General features: G+C 34.0%; 4 protein-coding genes across 6 annotated transcripts; 3 read left to right on the forward strand and 1 right to left on the reverse strand.

Annotated features, from left to right (window-relative positions):
- Positions 1 to 1690: 1690 nt before the first annotated feature.
- Positions 1691 to 5117, forward strand: LOC111007436 (protein DETOXIFICATION 16). Of its 2 annotated transcripts, XM_022279802.2 has the most exons (8): positions 1692 to 2033; positions 2145 to 2689; positions 2772 to 2858; positions 2936 to 2992; positions 3182 to 3420; positions 4237 to 4355; positions 4479 to 4565; positions 4736 to 5117. In XM_022279802.2, the coding sequence occupies exons 1-8, from the start codon at positions 1743 to 1745 to the stop codon at positions 4793 to 4795; spliced, it is 1485 nt and encodes a 494-aa protein (XP_022135494.1). In that variant the 5' UTR covers positions 1692 to 1742; the 3' UTR covers positions 4796 to 5117. The 2 variants fall into 2 exon arrangements, with proteins under 2 accessions (XP_022135495.1, XP_022135494.1); XM_022279803.2 differs by lacking the exons at positions 4479 to 4565; positions 4736 to 5117 and adding an exon at positions 3493 to 3549 and having other exon boundaries at positions 1691 to 2033.
- Positions 5118 to 5740: 623 nt separating this feature from the next.
- LOC111007022 (protein DETOXIFICATION 16) lies at positions 5741 to 9897 on the forward strand. Of its 2 annotated transcripts, XM_022279159.2 has the most exons (8): positions 5742 to 6094; positions 7171 to 7715; positions 7800 to 7886; positions 7963 to 8019; positions 8201 to 8439; positions 9187 to 9305; positions 9392 to 9478; positions 9560 to 9897. In XM_022279159.2, exons 1-8 carry the CDS (start codon positions 5834 to 5836, stop codon positions 9617 to 9619), a joined length of 1455 nt encoding a protein of 484 aa, XP_022134851.1. In that variant the 5' UTR covers positions 5742 to 5833; the 3' UTR covers positions 9620 to 9897. The 2 variants fall into 2 exon arrangements, with proteins under 2 accessions (XP_022134850.1, XP_022134851.1); XM_022279158.2 differs by having other exon boundaries at positions 5741 to 6094; positions 9187 to 9478.
- A 1642-nt stretch (positions 9898 to 11539) lies between these two features.
- On the reverse strand, positions 11540 to 16324 carry CDKD1;3 (cyclin-dependent kinase D1;3). Its single transcript, XM_022279162.2, has 8 exons — positions 15992 to 16324; positions 15219 to 15517; positions 15004 to 15112; positions 14595 to 14720; positions 14095 to 14330; positions 13689 to 14012; positions 12932 to 13053; positions 11540 to 11776 (listed from the first exon to the last, which is right to left on the reverse strand). Exons 1-7 carry the CDS (start codon positions 16094 to 16096, stop codon positions 13002 to 13004), a joined length of 1251 nt encoding a protein of 416 aa, XP_022134854.1. The 5' UTR covers positions 16097 to 16324; the 3' UTR covers positions 11540 to 11776; positions 12932 to 13001.
- Positions 16325 to 19338: 3014 nt separating this feature from the next.
- LOC111007459 (glutathione transferase GST 23-like) lies at positions 19339 to 20651 on the forward strand. Its single transcript, XM_022279832.2, has 2 exons — positions 19339 to 19754; positions 20226 to 20651. Exons 1-2 carry the CDS (start codon positions 19446 to 19448, stop codon positions 20586 to 20588), a joined length of 672 nt encoding a protein of 223 aa, XP_022135524.1. The 5' UTR covers positions 19339 to 19445; the 3' UTR covers positions 20589 to 20651.
- Positions 20652 to 20928: the final 277 nt, after the last annotated feature.

Genomic DNA, 20928 nt, shown 5'->3' on the forward strand with positions numbered 1-20928 from the left:
CAAACGCATATTCGCTCGATCCATTTGATCTAGTGAATCTGAAAAGAAAAAACAGAATCTGAGTTGGTAACAAACCGGCTCTCAAGTTTCCAACTCTCAAGGAGCGTACACAATCCTTGCTAAATTCATGAACAAACCAATTTTGACTCTTTGATGTGTAGATAAAGCCGTCGATCATCAAGTAGCTGCCAGTTTTAATGCTTCCTCTGGAACAAGTCCATTTCTGAAAGCTCTGTGTCTTCTTCTTGGTAATGCAAATTTCAATCATAATAACAATTTTTTTTTTTTTGAAGATAATTGGACATTATTATCTACTCCTTCTAATTTCAAATTTTAGAATGAATTATATATATATAATCACGACCCTAGAAACATATATTTTGATTTTATTAGTTTTTATTTTAGTTCAATTGAAAAGGTAAGTAATATTTTAATTAATTAAATTTTTATATAAATATATTTTAATTCAAACTATGTTCATCTACGCAATATCATTTTAATTTACAGCCAAGCAAAAGATATTTTATTTTTTTTACGAAGCAACTCTAAACACTGTGAATTGTTGAAAGAAAAAACTACATAACAACATTTTCGTGCTGCCAAACAAAAAAAGGACCATTGAAAGCTACAAATTTTATCACATGTAAATCATTTTTATTTACTTTTTTTTATAAATAATATTATAATATAGTGTAAATAATTGGTGAAGATTTAAACCTACACTTTTTAACTGAAGTGTTGGTTGAACTATAAATAATTTCATTTATTATATTAACAACACATCGTAATTATGTGTGTGTATATATATATTTTCTTTTTGAATACTCTTTGTTAACAAATCGTAATTATAGATTGGAGTTAAAAGGTGTTGTTTCAAATTTGCAACTTTTAAAAAAATTGTTTCTCATTAAATAAAAAATAAAAATAGACAAACTTGAAATTATCATATATACTTATACTGTTATACATAAATATTTATTTACCACGGCTTTTATCCATAAAGAGATGAAGATTTGTGTAATTTTAAGAAAAATTAAATAAATATCAAAGCATTTGTTGGATAGATAAATTAAAATCAATATTAAATAGAGAAAAGGAAAAATAAAAAATAAAAATTTCCCTCCCCAACTCACTCAATCAATATCTTTTAATAAATTATAGAATGTTTTTAGAGTCTTTAAGTCACATACTTGGAGATAGAAGTGTTTTTAAAAATTTTTGTTGAGATTTCAATAACTGTTTTTAAAAGAAAAAAGTAAATGAAGATATTGATACTGAAAATAAGAAATATCATAGGAGCCGCGTTCAATTTAATTGTGCTATGTCAAAAATAAATAAATAAATAAATAAAATTATGTTTATATATATTAATAAATCTCTAAACTTTCTATCTAATAAATATCTATTTTCATTACTACAAATAAAAGGTAGGAAAAAAAAAGGTAGATTAAGTCAAATATTCTTCCTCATGAAGAGGAATATCATAGCTAAAGATGGATATATATTGATAAGATAGGTTGGCTTTGGACGTTGTCTTTAAATAATGTCATGTAAATATTAAATTAACAGATGTTAAGGATAATGGGACCCAAGTAGCATAGAAGTCATTTCCAAATTTTCCACTGCTTCATTCTTTCAAACTTTCAAATTATATATTACATTTTACATATATATATATATTTATATATATTACTGTAGCGTCCTGTCCCCATTCTCTCTTCTTCTCCGTAAGCAGAGAAATAATGGAGAGTGACCAGAGCTCGTCGTTAAGCTCACCATTGATTCACATATCTGCGGAAGGAGTGAGTTCCAATGGCGATACACGATTAAACGATAATAACTTCACAAGGAAACAAATAGCCGAGGAAGTAAAGAAGCAGCTATGGCTAGCAGGGCCTCTCATATCGGTCAGTATTCTCCAATACTGTTTGCAGATGATCTCCGTCATGTTTGTAGGCCATCTCGGCGAATTACCTCTCTCCGGTGCTTCCATGGCCACTTCTTTTGCTTCCGTGACTGGTTTCAGCCTGTTGGTGAGTTGATTTTCTGTTTGGTTCGCGGAAAAAACTCATATGGAATGATGAAATTTGTTTCTAAAACTAGAAATCTTACCTAGAATGGTCTTAATCTGATTATGTGTGTAGATGGGAATGGCTAGTGCCCTGGATACATTTTGTGGCCAATCTTATGGCGCAAAGCAGTATCACATGTTGGGTATCCATCTGCAAAGAGCAATGTTTGTTCTCTTACTTGTGAGCGTACCTCTTGCAGTAATTTGGGCTAACACAGGGGAAATCCTGAAATTCCTTGGCCAAGATGCTCAAATTTCAGCAGAAGCTGGGAAATATGCTCTTTGTATGATACCAAGCCTTTTTGCATTTGGTCTCCTTCAATGCCTAAACAGATTCTTACAGACCCAAAACATTGTTTTCCCTATGATGGTGAGTTCTGGAATAGCAGCTTTGCTTCACATCCTCATATGTTGGATTCTGATATTCAAAACCGGACTCGAAATTCGAGGAGCGGCCTTGGCGAACGCCATCTCTTATTGGCTCAATGTGTTGATGTTGATACTTTACGTTAAGTTTTCTTCGTCATGTTCCAAGTCTTGGACAGGTTTTTCGATGCAGGCTTTTCACAATATCCCATATTTCCTTAAACTTGCAATTCCTTCAGCTCTCATGGTTTGGTAATTCTCACTTTACGATTTCTCCTATTATCATAATCACAAAGATGCAGTTTTCTCACAATGTTGATTTATTTTTTAACAGCCTGGAAATGTGGTCATTTGAGTTGATAGTTCTTCTATCTGGGCTTCTGCCAAATCCACAATTAGAGACGTCAGTGCTTTCTATTAGGTAAATTAGAGACGTCAGTTCTTCTTCTTTCTTCTTATCTAGTCGCTTCCAGCTTCACTAACACATTTTTTTACCAGCCTTAATACAGCTGCAACAGTTTGGATGATCCCATTTGGTTTAAGTGGTGCAGGAAGGTAAATTTGCTACAGTTTCTCATTAGAATCTCTACTTAATTTCTCTACCAAATACTTCCAATTGAATCACTTTCACATGTTGTTCTCCATATTGCCTGAATTTGAAACTGAAAACCTTGCATTTTTTTACTAAAATGGAAAAAATACAAATGTAACTGAGATTTCTCTGTTTCCATTTCATTCTGTAAGCACGCGAATCTCAAATGAACTAGGAGCTGGCCATCCCGCAGCAGCAAAGCTAGCAGGGCGTGTAGTTATGACAATGGCCATTATTGAAGGGCTACTACTTGGAACTATCTTGATTCTTATACGTAATGTTTGGGGCTATGCTTACAGCGATGAACAAGAGGTGGTCGAATATGTAGCAAGCATGCTTCCTATAATTGCAGTGTCCAATTTTATCGATGGACTTCAATGTGTTCTTTCAGGTTCTCATTTGCCCATACCTTACAATTATGTATTTTTCTTCCCTTTATACATTTCATTTCATTTGATCCCAGCTGCCAGCCTCGGAAAGGAATCAAATGATTGCAAGATGACTGCCTTCTGCTAGTAAAGTACTGTTGAGAGACCAAGTTCTTTTTCGAAGATGGGACTCTTTTTCTGTGATTATCTCTTGATTTTTTGATAACCGGGAATGTTTGAACCAATGCACATGCTACACTAATCTCGCTCGCATTACCTCTGCTCAAGGACATTAGAGTTTATAGTTTACCCCTTTGATCAGTAGGCAACCGATAGTGATTGTGATTAGCCTCTACCATTAAAATCTATTCCTAGGCCAAGTTGTCCAGACTGTAGATGACATTTTCTAGTCGGTCATTAAGACGTGCGATGGAAATCGACGAGAAAATGCTATACACCTTCCCATAAGAACCTAGACAAAAAGTACCACTTTTGTCAAGTTGGGTCATAAAATATCACACTCCATTTTTTGTGTAAAACAAAAAAAATGCAGAAAGCCTTTACAGGATATCACATTTTTCAATCCATATGTAGATTAATCGATATGCAATCAAATGAGTTTTACTCTATATCTTTTGGACATGTCCAAATTGCTCAATCTCTCTGTCCTTCTAATTGATATTAGACTTGGGATTAGATTTATACATTCTGCCATTACTTGATCCTCCTCTGACTGCACTTGATTTTTCTACCCGTTGCAATCTAACCAGGCACATTTTACTTGCACAAAATGATAATATTTTGAACAATCTGTTTGTATGTCCATAAATAATATGCAGGTATTGCTAGAGGATGTGGTTGGCAGAAGATTGGTGCATTTGTGAATCTTGGTTCATATTATCTTGTGGGAATCCCATCTGCAGTTCTGCTTGCCTTTGTCTTGCACATTGGTGGAAGGGTAAAAAAATGATAATCATAATGATCTCCAACTCTTAATGTTCACCATCTTACACATGTCCTCCAATTCTTACTGACCACAACTTTTGAACCTTTTTCTATTGGAAATGATTCTTCTTAATAGGGGCTGTGGTTCGGCAACATTTGTGCACTCGTTGTCCAAACACTTTCTCTTGCTATCATTACCATTCGCTCCAACTGGGACCAAGAAGTATATCTCTTGAATAAAATCTCTTTTTTTTTTTTCTCTCTCGAGTATTTTATTGATGGTATGAAATATACAAAAGGCCCCAGGGGCAATTACAAAATGTCTTCCAATTAATGAGAAGGTCGTTAAGGGAAATCTCAACGATTCTAACGAAATCAGTTTTTCTATTGCAGGCAAAGCTAGCTTCAGAACGAGTTCACGATGCAATAATTCCAACCAATGTCGTTTCGTGAAACTAGAGTTTCTTCGTGGATAAGCTTTGTAATCGATATCTCGATGTGAAGTTACTTTCTTTTGAAAACCAATGAATAGTGGACGTCGAGCTCCAAGGCTTCGCTTTTGCAGTAGGGCTCATGGACAACAACTAGTTAAAGATTGTTTCCCTTGAAGTTAGATTTCTCAGTTTCCTTCTGTTTGGATATCATTCTAGCTTACCCATTAGGTGCAGTTTATATTTGAATTCAATAGTTCAATTTTACTTTGTTTGTATATTGAATAGCTCATTAGAAATCGAAGGCAGAGATAACAGCCAACAAGAGCTTAGATTAACGGTAATTGACACCTGTTTCAGATTAAGAGACCATAATCTTCCGCTCCACTTTCACATAAATTTTTATTTAAAAAAAAATGTTAAATTTCAAAAATATTTTCATTAGCAAGCAAGCTTAATTGTAACATAAAAATATCATCCTACAGAACAATCATATTTAGGGCATGTTTGTCATTTGTGTGTAGGATGGTAAAATATTACTTTTTAAAATGAAAGTGATTTTGCTTTCAAAACGAGCACTAATGATTGACAATGATATATAAGTGATTTTAGACGTGGGTCAAGTCGGCCAGTGAGACTATAGAAGGATGCTGCTATGGAGGGTCCCACTTGCTTTGATTCATACGGCCTAACAAGTCTTCTAACTAAATAGTTGGGTGTAGGGGGTCGAGACCAGACGTGCTTGAAATCTAAAAAAAAAAGCATCCAACAGTTAAATAGAAGTTACAAATATTTATAAAAATGGATAAGTTTCAAACATTGAAACTGACTTTGAACTCAATAGGAAAGGAAAAAAAGAATGATAAGAATGTTTAATTTTAAAAATTAAAAACCATATCATATCTCTAAAAGTGGCCAATTATTTAGAAGAAAAAAAAAGGTTAAGATTAAAAAGGTATTTTAACAATGTGCAGACAAAAATAGCGAGTAATGAAAAGCCCAAGTTGTCTGAATTCTGATATTTCTCCCCCATCTCCTCTCGTTCTGTGCAAGCAGAGAAATGATGGGGAAAGATCAGAACTCGTCAATGAGCTCACCCTTGATTCACATATCCGAAGAACAAGAAAACCGTAGAAGGAATCAAATAGCCGAGGAATTAAAGAAGCAGCTATGGCTAGCAGGGCCTCTGATATCGGTCAATCTGCTACAGTACTGCTTGCAGATGATTTCCATCATGTTTGTGGGTCATCTCGGCGAACTGCCTCTCTCCGGTGCTTCCATGGCTGCTTCTTTTGCATCCGTCACTGGTTTCAGCGTGATGGTGAGTTCGTTTTCTGTTTCTTTCTTGGGAAACACACATTTTCTCGATGGTTCTTTTGGTTTTCAGTAAATGCAAGAAACTACTTCGCTTTACTATAATTACTATTGATTTCGATGCTTCTTTTGGTTGAAGTGTTACATTTTACTATAATTACTGTCGATGCTTGCTGAAATCCCTTTTGGATTCTGCAATATGACCAATGAAGAGGGGTAATATAGTAATTAGAAAAGTAGTTGTTAGAGACTGTTTCTTATAGGCTAAATTACAAAAATAGAATACCCATCAACTTTACCTTTCTTTAAAAAAATATCTCTATTCTTTTAAAGGTTTATATAAACGTTTCAAAAATATCTTTAAGCAAACATAGGTTAATATTTTGAATAGAAAATTGACGTGGTAGAATCTGGAACGAGGATATTAACGTAGAAGTTTGTTTGGATTAAATTTTAAAATAAAGGAAATGTGGAAGAAGCTATGGTTTTTAAAATGGAGATCAGGGCAAAATTGGGTATACAACGGAGGAAGAAGATTTTTATGGCAAAATTAAGTATGAAAAGAGAGGAAATGTGGAAGGAGCTTATTCCACGTTAATTGACACGTCATTCCAAATTATACCACGTCAACTTTCCATTAAAAATATTAACGGACATTTGTTCAAAGAGTAATTTTTAAACCTTTGAGAAAGATTAAGGGTAGTGTTGAAACTTTTGAGATGATAGGAGATTTTTTAAATAAATGGCAATATTTAGGGGTTTTTTCTTTTTTTTTTTTTTTTTGTAATTTAGCCGTTTCTCATAAATAAGAGGGACTTGGAAAGTCAGGCAATAGCATATAGTAGAATCAGGCACTTAGTCTTGAATCTTCTCAAGAGGAAAGGATCCAATACTTCAAAACACTTTTGCCGTAGTTTCTTGCTCACATTTCACTGTAATTTCCAAGACTCTGGTTTCTATCACAATATTAGTTTCTATACGTGATATCTCATATATTGAATTATGTTTCACTTAGAATGAGGCACTTAGTTTTGTGAACTAGTCATCTCAATTAAACTGGTCTTGATTTGAATATATGTGTAGATAGGGATGGCTAGTGCTCTGGATACATTTTGTGGCCAATCTTATGGAGCAAAGCAGTACCACATGCTGGGCATCCATATGCAAAGAGCAATGTTTGTTCTCTTACTTGTGAGCATACCTCTTGCGGTCATCTGGGCTAACACAGGAGAAATCCTGAAATTACTTGGCCAAGATGCTAAAATTTCAGCAGAAGCTGGGAAATATGCTCTTTTTTTGATACCAAGCCTTTTTGCACATAGTCTTGTTCAATGCCTGAACAGATTCTTACAGACCCAAAACATTGTTTTCCCTATGATGATGAGTTCTGGAATAGCAGCTTTGTTTCACATCCTTTTCTGTTGGGTTCTGATATTCAAAGCTGGGCTTGAAACTCGAGGAGCCGCCGTGGCAAACTCCATCTCTTACTGGATCAATGCCTTGATATTGATACTTTATGTTAAGTTTTCTTCTTCATGTTCAAAGTCTTGGACTGGCTTTTCAGCGCAGGCTTTTCACAACATCCCATATTTCCTTAAACTTGCAATCCCTTCAGCTGTCATGGTTTGGTAATTCTCACTTTTACTGTTTCTCCTTTTATCATAATCACAAAGATGCAGCTCTCTCAGAATGTTCAAAAAGATTTTCAACAGCCTGGAACTGTGGTCCTTCGAGATGGTGGTTCTTCTATCTGGGCTTCTATCAAATCCAAAATTGGAGACATCAGTACTTTCTATTAGGTATAAACTAGAGACATCATCAGTTCTTCAGGAGCTAGTTCTTTTTCTTAACTCGACTAACACGTTTCTTTATCAGCCTCAATACAGATTTAACAGTTTGGATGATCCCAATGGGTCTGAGTGCTGCGGCAAGGTAAATGTGCTACTGTTTCTCATAGGAATCTCCATCTTCTCTAACAATAACTTAAAAATGACTATTCATATGTTTTTCTCCATCTTGCCTGAATTTGGAAACTAGAACGGTTGCATTTCTGACTAGAATGGATAGACTACAAACGTAATGAGATTTCTATGTTCCTATTTTCATTGGTAAGCACGCGAGTTTCAAATGAACTAGGAGCTGGCCGTCCCACCACAGCAAAGCTAGCAGCGTGTCTGGTTATGACAATAGCCGTTATCGAGGGGCTACTACTTGGGACTGTCTTGATTCTTGTACGTAATGTTTGGGGTTATGCTTATAGCAATGAACAAGAAGTGGTCAGATATGTAGCAGACATGCTTCCCATAATTGCACTGTCCAGTTTTCTCGATGGACTTCAATGTGTTCTTTCAGGTTCTTATTTTCTAATACTTTACAATCATATATTTTTCTTCTCTCTATACATTTCATTTCATTTAAATCCAACTCGCCTTGGAATGAAAATTGAAGTAGAGGTTCAAATGACTGCGAGATACACTGCCTTCTGCTAGTATACTAGACATCTAGGATACTACTATTGAGAGATCAACTTCTATTTATAGATTTTGATTAGCTCTGGCTTTTTTGAAGGCTGTGAATGTTTGAACCAACTTACATAAATATACACTAATCTTACGAGATAACTATATGACCTGACCTTATAGTTTTTGGTGTAAAAACTTATGAGATATTTAGTTTAGTAGGTAACTTATAGTGATTGTGACCCTATCATTAAGATTTACTCCCGAGCCAACTTGTCTAGATGACATTTTCAAGTCGGGCATTAAGACGTTGAATGGAAATGGATGAGGAATCCTATGCCTTCCCATAAAAACATAGGCAAAAAGTACCTTTTGTTTCGAGTTGGGTCATAAGAAATCAAACATTATCTTTTTGAAAGTCTATTTTCTAAAAAACTATACAGCAAAATCTTTACAGAATGCCAGAGAAGGTAAATCTTGCTAAATCTCTCTGTTCTTCTCTTTGTTAAGATTAGACTCGGGATTACATTTGTACAGTCTGCCATAACTTGATCCTCCTATTTACACGTTTTACCTGCACACAGTAATGCTGTAATGGTATCTTGAAGAATCTGTTTGTATGTGAATGAACAAAATGCAGGCATTGCTAGAGGATGTGGTTGGCAGAAAATTGGTGCATATGTGAATCTCGGATCATATTATCTTGTGGGAATCCCATCTGCAGTTTTACTAGCGTTTGTCTTGCACGTTGGTGGAAAGGTAAAAATGATATTTTACATATGTCCTCTAATTCTTACTGACCATAATTTTTCAAACCATTTTCTATTGAAAATGGTCCTTAACAGGGGCTGTGGTTTGGCATCATCTGTGCACTCTTTGTCCAAACACTTTCTCTTGCTATCATTACAATTCGCACCAACTGGGACCAAGAAGTAAAACTCTCGACTCAAATCTCAACTTTCCTTCATTCCAAATTTGATGTTCCTAATGCATTCGTTCATCGTCATATTCAGGCCGAGATCGCTACAAAGCGAGTACACGATGCAATAATTCCAGTGAATGTCGTCTCATGAAACTGGAGTTTTCTTGGTGGAAAAGCTTTGTAATCAATTTCTCGATACTCAAAAGTCTCATTTTTTGCAATACTGACTCTTGGACGAAAACTAGCCGAAGATTTTTGCTCCTGAAGTTGGTTTCTCAGTTTTCACATGTTTGGAAATTATTCCAGCTACCCACACCCACGAAGCTTTATGCTCCCTTCCACCTTTTGGAATTGATAGAAAATAATTTCAAATTCCAACATTTTAAATGATGGAAATGATTTCGAATTTCACTTGTGTTTAGAACCAAATTGATTCTAAATAATTGAAATTAAAATTTATTGTTTGGATGTAACCAGAATTGAAAAGAAAGTATATCATTTGACTAGACTATTATGCACTTGTAATATTAATATAATATTTTCATATAAAATATAATCATTTAATAAAATCAATTTAATAAATTAAAACTTTTAATTACATTTTTTTAAAAAAGGGCAAAAAATATTTGTAAATATTTCTATTGAAATATATATTTTAAAATCTAAACTCATAATTAAAAAAACTTAAATCATTAATCCACTTTCCTTCGTATTTTTCAATTTTTTTTGTTTGACGGGTGTGCTCATACTTCCTTATTTAAAAAAAACGAACATAACAAATGTCACATTAAAACACAACATTCCAAAAGAATTACAAAACAATACTTCAAAATATATATATATATATATATAAAATGAAAGAAAAATTTTAAATGTATTAAGCAACCTATTCCTTTGCAAATCCATCTTATTTGGAACTGAAATTCTTTTGACCTTAACTAATCGAGAACATCAAATAAAATAGGAAATCAACTTAGATTAGATTTTGATTGAATGGTTCGGATGTAGAAAGATAAAAGAGAAAAAAAAATTGTAGTGTACTTGACAATTTGCATATTCATAAAATAATTATATGGGTTTAGGGTAGAGTGATGTGAATAAATTAAAAAAAATGGAAAATCTATTTTTCTCCTAAAAATAGGGTAAATTTGTAACTTATTACATTTTAATTTCAAATCCTTCCAAATCCGACCTATTTGAATGAAATTTGTTTTTTTTATTTTACAAAAAACTGATTTTAAATTATTTGTGATTTCAAATTATTAAAAATCAATACGATTTAGAATTCCTTGCAAATCAATGGTTCCAAAAAGGAAATGATGTACCATTATATTTGAACTCTATAGTTCATTTTATAGGCTATTGAATGAACATGACAAACATTTAATTACAAGTGAAGTCATGTATTGCCTTGTCATGATCATTATATTAGAAAGGGAATGATCATGGGTATATAAGAGAAGATAATTATCTTCATTAGTACGATAACTTCTAGTATGATAATAAATTAAGGATTTTTTCATATTGATTATTTTAACTGCTTATTAAATATATATTTAAGAGGGTAAATTTGAAAAATTCTAGAGAGGTTGATCCATTCATCTCAACTGTGGCTTGGAATTTGGAATTGGTTAGACCTACAAAAACGTCACAATTAATTCACAGGTAACAAGTCCATATCTGATCATAAAAGAGCAGCACTGTTTTAGTTCAACAATTTAGGATCAATCTAACAGTTTACGGGAACATTTCCAGTTCAACAATCACCCATCATTATGCATTACAAAGATCTGTTGCCTCACTATCTGATTGAAGTTCATATTTTGAAACTGCCCCTATGAAGAAAAAAATCATTCCATGGTTGGGATTACATCAATGGCTATAACAGCCTAATGCAGTATTTGAAAACCATTTCATCTCGTGTCAATTTTGGATATTTTTCTTGTTTTCTTTTTCTTTTCTGGTAAAGCCATCTCGAAAGATGGTAACCTTTACAACAAGAGAGATCCAAAACAAGCAAAACTAATCAAATAACAATTACCTTGTATGATTAAAGGAACATCAGTGAATCTTTGCACAATGTATAATTTTTATTTCATTTTGTTACTGTGTACCGAATAGAGCTGTAAGAGTGTTACACTTCCAAAACCGAATTGTAGCACAAATGGTATCAAATGAATCAACTTAAATTAGCTCTATATGTGAAAATTACATAATGAAACACTGGTATAACTTGGCAGTCACTCGAGGAGTAGAGGGTGAAAGGTAATTTATCCGGCCAGTCTTGGAAGTAGCTCCATAATTTGCCCTAAAAAAACAACCAAAGAGCAATATGTTAGGATATTTACCTGAAATATTTAATCAATCGGAAAAAAAAAACACTCAACCTTTTAAAAAGAGAACTAGCTGGGAAAAGAAAAATAAAGGGGGGGAAACCTTATTATCTCTCATATTCAGCCCACTATCCCCGCCACACCCCAAGATTCCAATCTCCAAATCCCAAGGGAAAAAAGTACAATGGAAACATTAGAACTTCTTACACTAGTCTTGTGAGCTTACTATTACGTTTTAGGGTATGCCTAAATTGTCAGTGCTTCATGAACAACTAAACTAAAACAGAATTATAGTAAGCACAGTCCTCATCCTTTTGACCAGTTCTCAAATGGAACTTCAAAAGGCACCTCTAGAAATATGTGGAAGGCTATTTCTAATGAGCTTCCTTTGTTTTCCCAGTTTGTGCAATGTTCAATGGGGGATGAAATGATCCATATTTTTGGTAGGATAAGTTGTTGGGGGATAGACCCCTCTGCTCTTTGTTTCCTCGCTTATTCCATTTGTCCACTAAGAGGAACCACTTGGTGGCCTCGATTCTTCCTTACTTTTTAGAGCTCTTCCTCTATAGACCTTGAATTCCATCGTCCATTGTCTGATAGGGAACCAATAGATATTGTGGCCTTTCTATCTTTGATCGGTGACTGCCTCTATTACTTCAATGAGATGGTTCTCTTGTAGATCTTTTTTCACTGATTGGTGAACCCCTCTCCCTCTAGCAACTCTATCTTCTCCTTGCTGCAGAAGGTCAAAATGTCCAAGACCAAATTTTCTGGAAGGTTAAAACCCCAAGATCAAATTTTTTTAGGGCAGTTTCTGGGCTGATAGGGCTACCTACGGCTACGGCGTTGCATCTTCTATAGGAGAGTGGCAGAGGACCTAGTTAGATTTCATGTCTCTCTTTGGGTATCAGCACTTGAGGACTTTTGTAATTATCCCTTAGGTTTGATTGTGCTTGATTGGAGCCCCTTTTTAGTTTGGCCCCTTCTGGGTTAGGCAGTTCTTTTTCTTTTTGTGTCCTCGTATTCTTTCATTTTTTTCTCAATGACTTTACATTTTAATAAAAACAACTAACTAAAAGATCCTGCAGGGATTACAGGACTGTTAAAAAAAAACTCCAAAGAAATCGTACCTCATAAATGCAGGCCAGCATTCAATTGAAAGGCCGAATTCATCTTGCAGTACACTGATATAGAATCTTCTTATTGCTGGAATTCAAGATCTAATTTCCTTTTCAGATGTGATCTATCAGCACTGCAAAAATGGGACAAAAGAACAGAAACTATTCAAGATTCATACTTAAATTTCATATTGTTATATCATTGGTGATATGTTTTATTTCTTATCAGAAAGGGGGAAAAAGTGGCAATCCTCCTAGCTGTCTTTGACCAATTAATTAATCCCTCAAATATGTTAACAATTTTTTTAGAAGGGTTAACAATTAATTTTATGTAATATTAGTATAGATCTTCATATGATGCTGATGGGTTGTGATTTCAAAAAACCTCACAAGTCGGTTGAAACAAACACCTCAAAAGAGAAAAATTCAATAACGCACAAAGATGACCAATTCTCTACCTATATAGCTATAGTTAGTTATCAAAGAAAAACACAGCCAGAGAAGGTACTCCGAATTAAAAAATCAAATAAAATTTGGTCCAACCATCTCAAAACATCAAGTTCGCATCTCCAATATGAGAACTTCTAAGACTACTACATGTCAAACTTTAATTCAATTCAAATCTGAGTATGATATATTGAGATTACATTCAAGAAGGCCCATATCTCCTACACACCAGGGTTTTAAACCAATTTTCAAGCTAAGGCAGGCAATCTACGTTGTATTTTACACAATAAAAATATTATGGCAGAAAAAAAAAACATTTTACCTGTTGATTGTTGGTCTATTTGGAGGTTTTCCACCAAAAATAGAAAAATCTAATGACATTGGCACTGGTTCATTCTTGCTTGTGTTTTCAGCAGCTACCTCTCGCAACTCATTAACATGGTCATCATGCTTATCAATTCTATGTGCATTTCCTTCAAAACCCTCACGCTCTGGCATTACTCTTCTTGACTTCCTTGGGGGTGAGAGGACAATGGGACCCTCATTTGAATTTAAGTCCGAGACTCTAGAGTTCACAGGTTCACGCTTCGAAGTAGGCCTTGGAAGCTTACTAGGATCTGTGGGGAGCGGTGCAGATGTGAAGTACCTGAAAGAGAAATAACGTTAGCAATGCATCCAAAAGAATTATAGGTTTCTAAATTATATTTTCAAATTATTAAAAATGAAACCTGTGCTCCAATGCTTGCTGAATGGAAATCCTAGATTTCGGATCATAAGCAAACATCTTCGATAGGAGATCCAGTGTGTCATCACTAGCTATAGGGAACAATGATCGAAGAGGAGGTGCAGGAACATATTGGAACTCCACATAATCAGGCAGATACAGCATATCAGGCCACTGAGAAGGGGTAGGAGTTCCAAAAGCTGCAAAGATCTTCCCTAATTGATCAATGTCGCTCGAACCCTATAAGCAATAGATGTGACTTGAGAAACAATCAAAACTCTAAAGAAATACAAGAAACCCAATCTGAGCTTAACTCTATTTTATATAGCAATACATGCAATCCAACAAGAACAAGTGAAAACATACCGGAATAAAATTGTGAGTGACTAAGTATTATGAATAAGATCTAGTATATACTAAAGCTATTTAAACGAGTTTATTTGAATCTCATGGGTTGAACAGCATCGTGTAAGCGATCATTTATAGTTATACATATTGACTTACCTGAAGAAAAGGCCGACGGAGGAGTAGTTCAGCAAAAATACAAGCTGCAGCCCATACATCCACTGCAGAACCATATTGCTTAGTGCCAAACAATAGCTCAGGTGCTCTGTACCATCGAGCAAAAACCTGTTTCAAGTATCACAGACATACTGGTTACGATTGAGATACACAGAAATTCAGGGATAGAATCAAACATTAAGCTTCAATAAAATGTAGATGGGTTCTGCGACTATGCCATTTTATATTGAAAAAAGTAACTCTATGTTCCTGATACATTACAAGGTCATTTAATATCTGTAGCTTTAAGAGCAATGGCTACTACAGATAACGAATTATAGTCGAGAAATTCCAGAGCAATGAATCTTTACCTGCATTGCTCAATAACGCAAAAGAGGGAGAAGAAATATACCTGGTGAGTAAATCTGCGATCTGGGCTCCCAAATATCCGAGCCAAACCAAAATCTGCAAGTTTCAGTTGACCATTTGATCCTATCAACAAATTATTTGGCTTCATATCCCTATAAAGTACAAGTAAACATCTTTAGTAAAGCACAAGTATGCAAATGCTATACATTTTAAACGACTCAACAGAGAAAATATTAATGTTATACAAAAGTTTGATACCTATGTAAAACCCATTTTTTGTGGCAAAAAGCAAGGCCTTTCAGCGTCATCTGAAGGTATGATTTTATGTCAGCTGGGGAAAGAAATATGTTCCGATCACGTATCACAGCTTCGAGGTCCGTCTCCATAAATTCAAATACAAGATGCAAATTTCCTTTGTGAGGAAATGCATCAATTAACTCAATTATATTTGGATCCTTGAGCTCTTTTAGCAGCTTGATTTCTCGAAGAGCTGTAAAATTTACTCCCTCTTTTTGTTTCCCAAGCCGAATTTTCTTGATTGCAACCGTCTGACCAGTCTAAAAAGTAAAAAAGGAAAGTTGATAAAACAAGCTAAAACCCTAATTTGTTGACCTAATAGAAATTAATATATAGCTTTAGTTTCGATTGTCAGACATCTAACTATCAGAATTTAAGGCAAGTAAACCTAAGAACCGCCCCCTTTACACCTTGACATCCATTCAGCTACGGTGAGATATAGCTCGAGTGAAGAAAAACGATTTTTACATTTTAGTACATCTAAGGGCAAAAGAACCGGGCACTCGACCACAATGAAACAAAACCAAAGAAACCAAAATCAATCGAGGAGCAAATTAAATTATATTTTTCCGAATTATTCTTATTCTTCTCTTCTCTATTCCCATGTCGTCGTTCGAATTAACGAAACCGTGATTAACTTTCATGCAAAGAAAGCCATGTCACAAGGAGCCTCGTAACACTAGATGCAGAATCGTAAAAGGAAAAAAAAAATAGAGAGCTGGACAAAGACGTACCTGAGTATCAATGGCTTTAAATACAACACCATAGGTACCCTCCCCGAGAACCTCGCGCTTTAGATATCTATCGGCTACTTTCTTTGATGGATCGAGCTCAGACATTGCTGCCTCCAAATTACTCCTGCTTCACAAGAGACGCATAGGATCGGAATAAATAATTGTCTAGAGAACCATTCTCCAAGGAAGTCCGACGAAATTAGGGTTTGGACATGGTGAGTGTGGAGTTCAGTTCGTAGCATAAAGAAAGCCGTTGAAGATAGAGAGAGACGAGACGAGAGCGTGGAAAAGCAGCCTCTTTCGGCTGGTTCAAGGATTTCCCCCTTTTTTCCGAAGGGATGACTTGAAAATTTATTAAATCGAAAGTTGGGCCAAGCCCACGGCCCAAATCATTCCTAATATCTTCCCTAAAATAATTTATTTTTTCATATCTTGAACCTTTATATGCCCTATTTTAGTTATATAAAAATTTTGATTTTATAACCCATTTAGAAATCTTTGGATCCGCATTAAATTTCGAACTAAATTATGAATTAGGAATAAAAAAAATTACCTTTCTAGAATCGCTCCACCTTCAAAGAAAGCTAAAAACTATTTATAATCATTCAAATAAATATCTTATCATTATAGAAAGCTAAAAACTATTTATAATCATTCAAATAAATATCTTATCATTATAGCGAGCATGTGAGTTCGAATCCCCACCCCAACATATTGTACTAAAAAAATATGTCCTATACTAAAATCTTATATATCTGAATTTTATTTACATCTTATATATTAATAAAATATAATTTTATATTTTCAAATCAAATCTTTTAATGGATCATACGTTAAAAGTTCAATATTAAAATAAATATTTTATTACTATATCTTATATATTAATAAAATATAACTCTCTTTTTCATCAAATTTTCTTTATTATTTAATATATCTATATATATTTAAAAAATATGAATTTAATTTTCTTAAAGATACGTATATACCTATAATTTATAAGTTTTAATTATACAAAATTAAGAAATCTGATCCGATTAGGGTTTGGAACGACCTGGTTCGACGATTTTCCCTTTCCCTCCTCGAACGAACAACTTATCGATAGTTTGGCCAAGCCACGGCCTAAATTATAGCAAATATCTTCCCTAGATTTTTGTTTTTCGTATCTTATTTATTCCTTCCGTTTTGATTTTTAAAATAATATTTTTAATATTTGAAATTTTAAAAAATAATTATTTTAGACCTATTTTAGTTATGAACTTTTAAAACAAATCATTCAGCGGGAATTCTGATTTTCTAAACCATTTAGAAATCTTGGATTGACCTTAGCATTTTTATTTAGATCTAAATTATGACCTAGAAGTTAAGAAAATTACCTTTATAGAATCCTCAATTTGACTTCCACGCTTGAAATAAAACTAAGGAAAACTTATTCCGCAGAGAAAGATGGGAGAGAATTCTATATCTTTGGCTTACCCAAGAGTTCTATTTATAGACTCGTGGCATTCTTATTCAAATAAATATTTTATTATTATATCACATATACAATAGAATTTTTAAATAAAATCTTTTAATATCTCATTTACTAAAATCTTATATCAAATTGAATCTTATTCAAATGAATATTTTATCAGTATATCTTATATATTAATAAAATATAATTTTTATCAAATATGATCTTTAGTCCATCAAATCTCTTAATATCTCATATATTAAAATTTTATATTATTTAAATCTTATTCAAATAAATATCTTAGGTTAAAAAACACATTTAATCTCTTTAATGAATTTTCAAAAACTAACGATTTAATCTTTATTATAATTTAATCTTAAATTTAACATAAACTTTGACATAACTGTCAAGTATAGGTCGGTTTAGGTTCAAACTTGAGCCGGTCCAAAAATTAACAAATTAAAAAATGAAAGAAAGAAAAATTAAACACTCCCCATCATTTTGGAAGCTCCGATTTGCTGGGGCAGTTCCTTACATTTCTCGGTGTTGCTTCACAAAAAATCTTCCCCTGCTCTTCGCGGCGCATCACAATTCCCCCTCAACTTCCGACAACTCCCCAAAAGCAAAGGATTATTTATAAGACACAGAGCAAAATCAATTAAGAAATCCAGTGTCTCTCACCATTTCCAGTGTTGTTCTTCTCCAACTTTCCCGTTCTCAAATTTATCTCTCTTCTTCATAGATTTTAAGCTCCCGCCGGATGATATGTCCACTGCGGAAACGCCACCGCCGGCGTTCCGAACGCAATGCTCTCCACTGAAGAATTCCACCCGTAGTGCGTCGGAAAAACACCCCTGAATCACCGGCGAAAGGGTGGGGAGGAGTTTAATTTCTCTCTCTTTCTTTTTTAACTTTTTATTTTTTAAACAACTCAAGTTTGAACACTGATTCAATCTTAAACCCACCCATTGTTGATAGTAATGTCAAAGTTCCACTAAATTTATCATAATATTTAACAACAGGACTAAACTATAACCAATTTTAACGTAAATGGACTAAATAGTTCCTACTGCAGCGGGTAGAGATAAATTTATTTTTTAACTAATATTTTATTAGTATATCTTATATATTAATAAAATAGAACTCTTTTTAATATATCAAATACATCAATTTGTGAAAGTTATGAGATTAAAATACATATTTTGAAAGTTACTTGTTGATAAGAGTTAGACTTCGTATGATATTATGGCTGGCATGTCAAGTATTTAAATATAGTAATTTAATGATACTATTTATTTTGGTTACCAAGTAGCCTAATTGAAAATTTCTGTACATTAAAGATAAATTCGAGAATTAAAAAAAAAAACTATGGTATGAAAACTGTAAAAGTATTTATTATTTTTCGGGATGAATGAGTTGAGTGAAACAACAAAATTATGTTAAATGAAATGAAATGTCATATATATATATATATTTCAATACGGGTAAAAGTGAAGAAGAGAGGAGAGAGAAGCAAGAGATCATATCGCAAGCACTGATGTGGCAATGGAGAATGTGAACATTTCTTTATAATAAGGAAAATACTTGGTCTTTATTTTCATGGCAGACTTTGAATCCTTCCAGGAGCTCCAATTTTCATACATTCCACATATTTAAATCAATTTAGTACATTATCTCGACACTTTTTAAGGTTCAAAACCTATTTCAAAGACTAAACGTGCAAGTTAACAAAAGAAAAAAACTTTAAACAAACATTTATCCTAACATATTTTTTAGTTCCATTTACTTTGAAAAGAACAAAAACCTGTTCTCCATAACAGTAGTTGAAGATTGGACTCCAGTTGAAAAATTCGTTACCACATTCCTTTTGACTCCATCTCCCTGTAAAAGAAGCCATTTCCTGCAGTTGAAAGGTAAAATTTAGACCGAAAAAACAATCATATATCATTCAGGAGCAACACAGAGACTATAAAAGCAAGAGTTTGAAGCTAAGGATCACCAACAATGGCAGAGGTAAAGATTATTGGATCAGCTTCAAGCCTCTTCTGCATAAGGGTTGAATGGACCTTGAAGCTCAAAGGAATTGAGTACGAGTACATAGCGGAAGACTTGAGAAACAAAAGCGAGCTGCTTCTCAAGTCCAATCCTGTGCTCAAGAAAATCCCTGTGCTCTTGCACAACAGCAAAGCCATCTCCGAGTCGCTTCTCATTCTCGAGTACATCGATGAGACGTGGAAGGAGAACCCGATCTTGCCTGAAGGGCCATATGAAAGAGCCACAGCTCGCTTCTGGGCCAAGTTTATAGATGAGAAGGTAACCAAAGTCCCTTTTGACCTCGCACTTGAGACAACAGTTAAGAAGACAGCATGTTCTAAGTTTGGTTTATCTTGTTTTCTCCTGGTTTATTTTCATCATTTCATGGACAACATGGTTTTATAGAATAACTAAAATCGTGGACTTCTTAATGACTTTGGCTGTACAATAGCCTTAAGCTTTATAAGTCGTCACTTCGAACTGTTTTTCGAAACAAATTCTCGAACGAACCCCTAAGGATTCTCCTCCAGTTTCATTAAAGTATGTGATTTAGATATGACACATCAGCTGGGTATAAGTTCTTTTTCAATACATTAACATTAAGAGAAATGAGTTTAATTTTGCAAAATTTAGACCTTCAGACTAAATGGATGGTTTTAAATGATAAAACTGGATGCACTCCAATTCTGCACCTTCACAGGATCATGGCTTCTCAGACTAATATACTTTACCATATTTTTCTGAATCCAGTGTCTGTTTGGTACCTGGGAAGCTTGCCGGGCTGAAGGAGAAGAGAAGGAGAAGGCTGTAGAGGCTGCAATACAAAATTTGGCATTGCTTGACATAGAAATCGAAGGAAAAAGATTCTTTGGAGGAGAGAAAATCAATTACCTGGATCTAGCTGCAGGTTGGATGTGCCACTGGCTCGATGTTCTTGATGAAGTTGGAGAAATGAAGGTGTTTGACAAAGAGAGAGTCCCATCCCTTCATGAATGGGCTCAAAACTTCATCCACACTCCAGTTATCAAAGAATCCCTCCCACCCAGAGAAAATCTTGTCAACAACTTCAAGGGCAGTCTGAGCTACGCCCGGTCGTTAGCTGCGAATAAGTAATAGATGCCTCATCCTACAATTATATTTCATTTCAAAAAGTCTTTTGTCTAAAAAAAAAATATATATATATATATACACACACACATATATAAAACTTGTCAGAGTGAAACAAGTCCATAGGAAAAAAATCATCAGAGGTGTTTGTGTTTGAATATTTACTGCTTAGTGCTTGATAGCCTGGAGTGAAGTGAAGTGCATCTGTTTTGCTATTCAAGTCTTTACATCTCTTTTGTTTTGTTTATTTGATTGTTTTTCGCCAAATTAATACGTAAACATGGATTCATCACAAAATAAATTACAAAAGAAATTAAAACAACTATTTTTTAATAGAAACTAATTC

This window comes from Momordica charantia (assembly GCF_013281855.1).
Source record: "Momordica charantia cultivar OHB3-1 chromosome 6 unlocalized genomic scaffold, Mcharantia_2.0 BLBB01000006.1, whole genome shotgun sequence".
NCBI classification, from domain to species: Eukaryota; Viridiplantae; Streptophyta; class Magnoliopsida; order Cucurbitales; family Cucurbitaceae; genus Momordica; species Momordica charantia.

Bases quoted from the DNA above. Each gene is read 5' to 3' on its own strand.
- LOC111007436 (XM_022279802.2), top strand. From the start codon at position 1,743: ATGGAGAGTGACCAGAGCTCGTCGTTAAGCTCACCATTGATTCACATA. The intron at 2,034-2,144 runs GTGAGTTGATTT...TTATGTGTGTAG, and splicing joins TGACTGGTTTCAGCCTGTTG to ATGGGAATGGCTAGTGCCCT. The intron at 4,356-4,478 runs GTAAAAAAATGA...TCTTCTTAATAG, and splicing joins TCTTGCACATTGGTGGAAGG to GGGCTGTGGTTCGGCAACAT.
- LOC111007022 (XM_022279158.2), top strand. From the start codon at position 5,834: ATGATGGGGAAAGATCAGAACTCGTCAATGAGCTCACCCTTGATTCAC. The intron at 7,716-7,799 runs GTAATTCTCACT...GATTTTCAACAG, and splicing joins CCTTCAGCTGTCATGGTTTG to CCTGGAACTGTGGTCCTTCG. The intron at 7,887-7,962 runs GTATAAACTAGA...TTTCTTTATCAG, and splicing joins ACATCAGTACTTTCTATTAG to CCTCAATACAGATTTAACAG.
- LOC111007459 (XM_022279832.2), top strand. From the start codon at position 19,446: ATGGCAGAGGTAAAGATTATTGGATCAGCTTCAAGCCTCTTCTGCATA. The intron at 19,755-20,225 runs GTAACCAAAGTC...TTCTGAATCCAG, and splicing joins CCAAGTTTATAGATGAGAAG to TGTCTGTTTGGTACCTGGGA.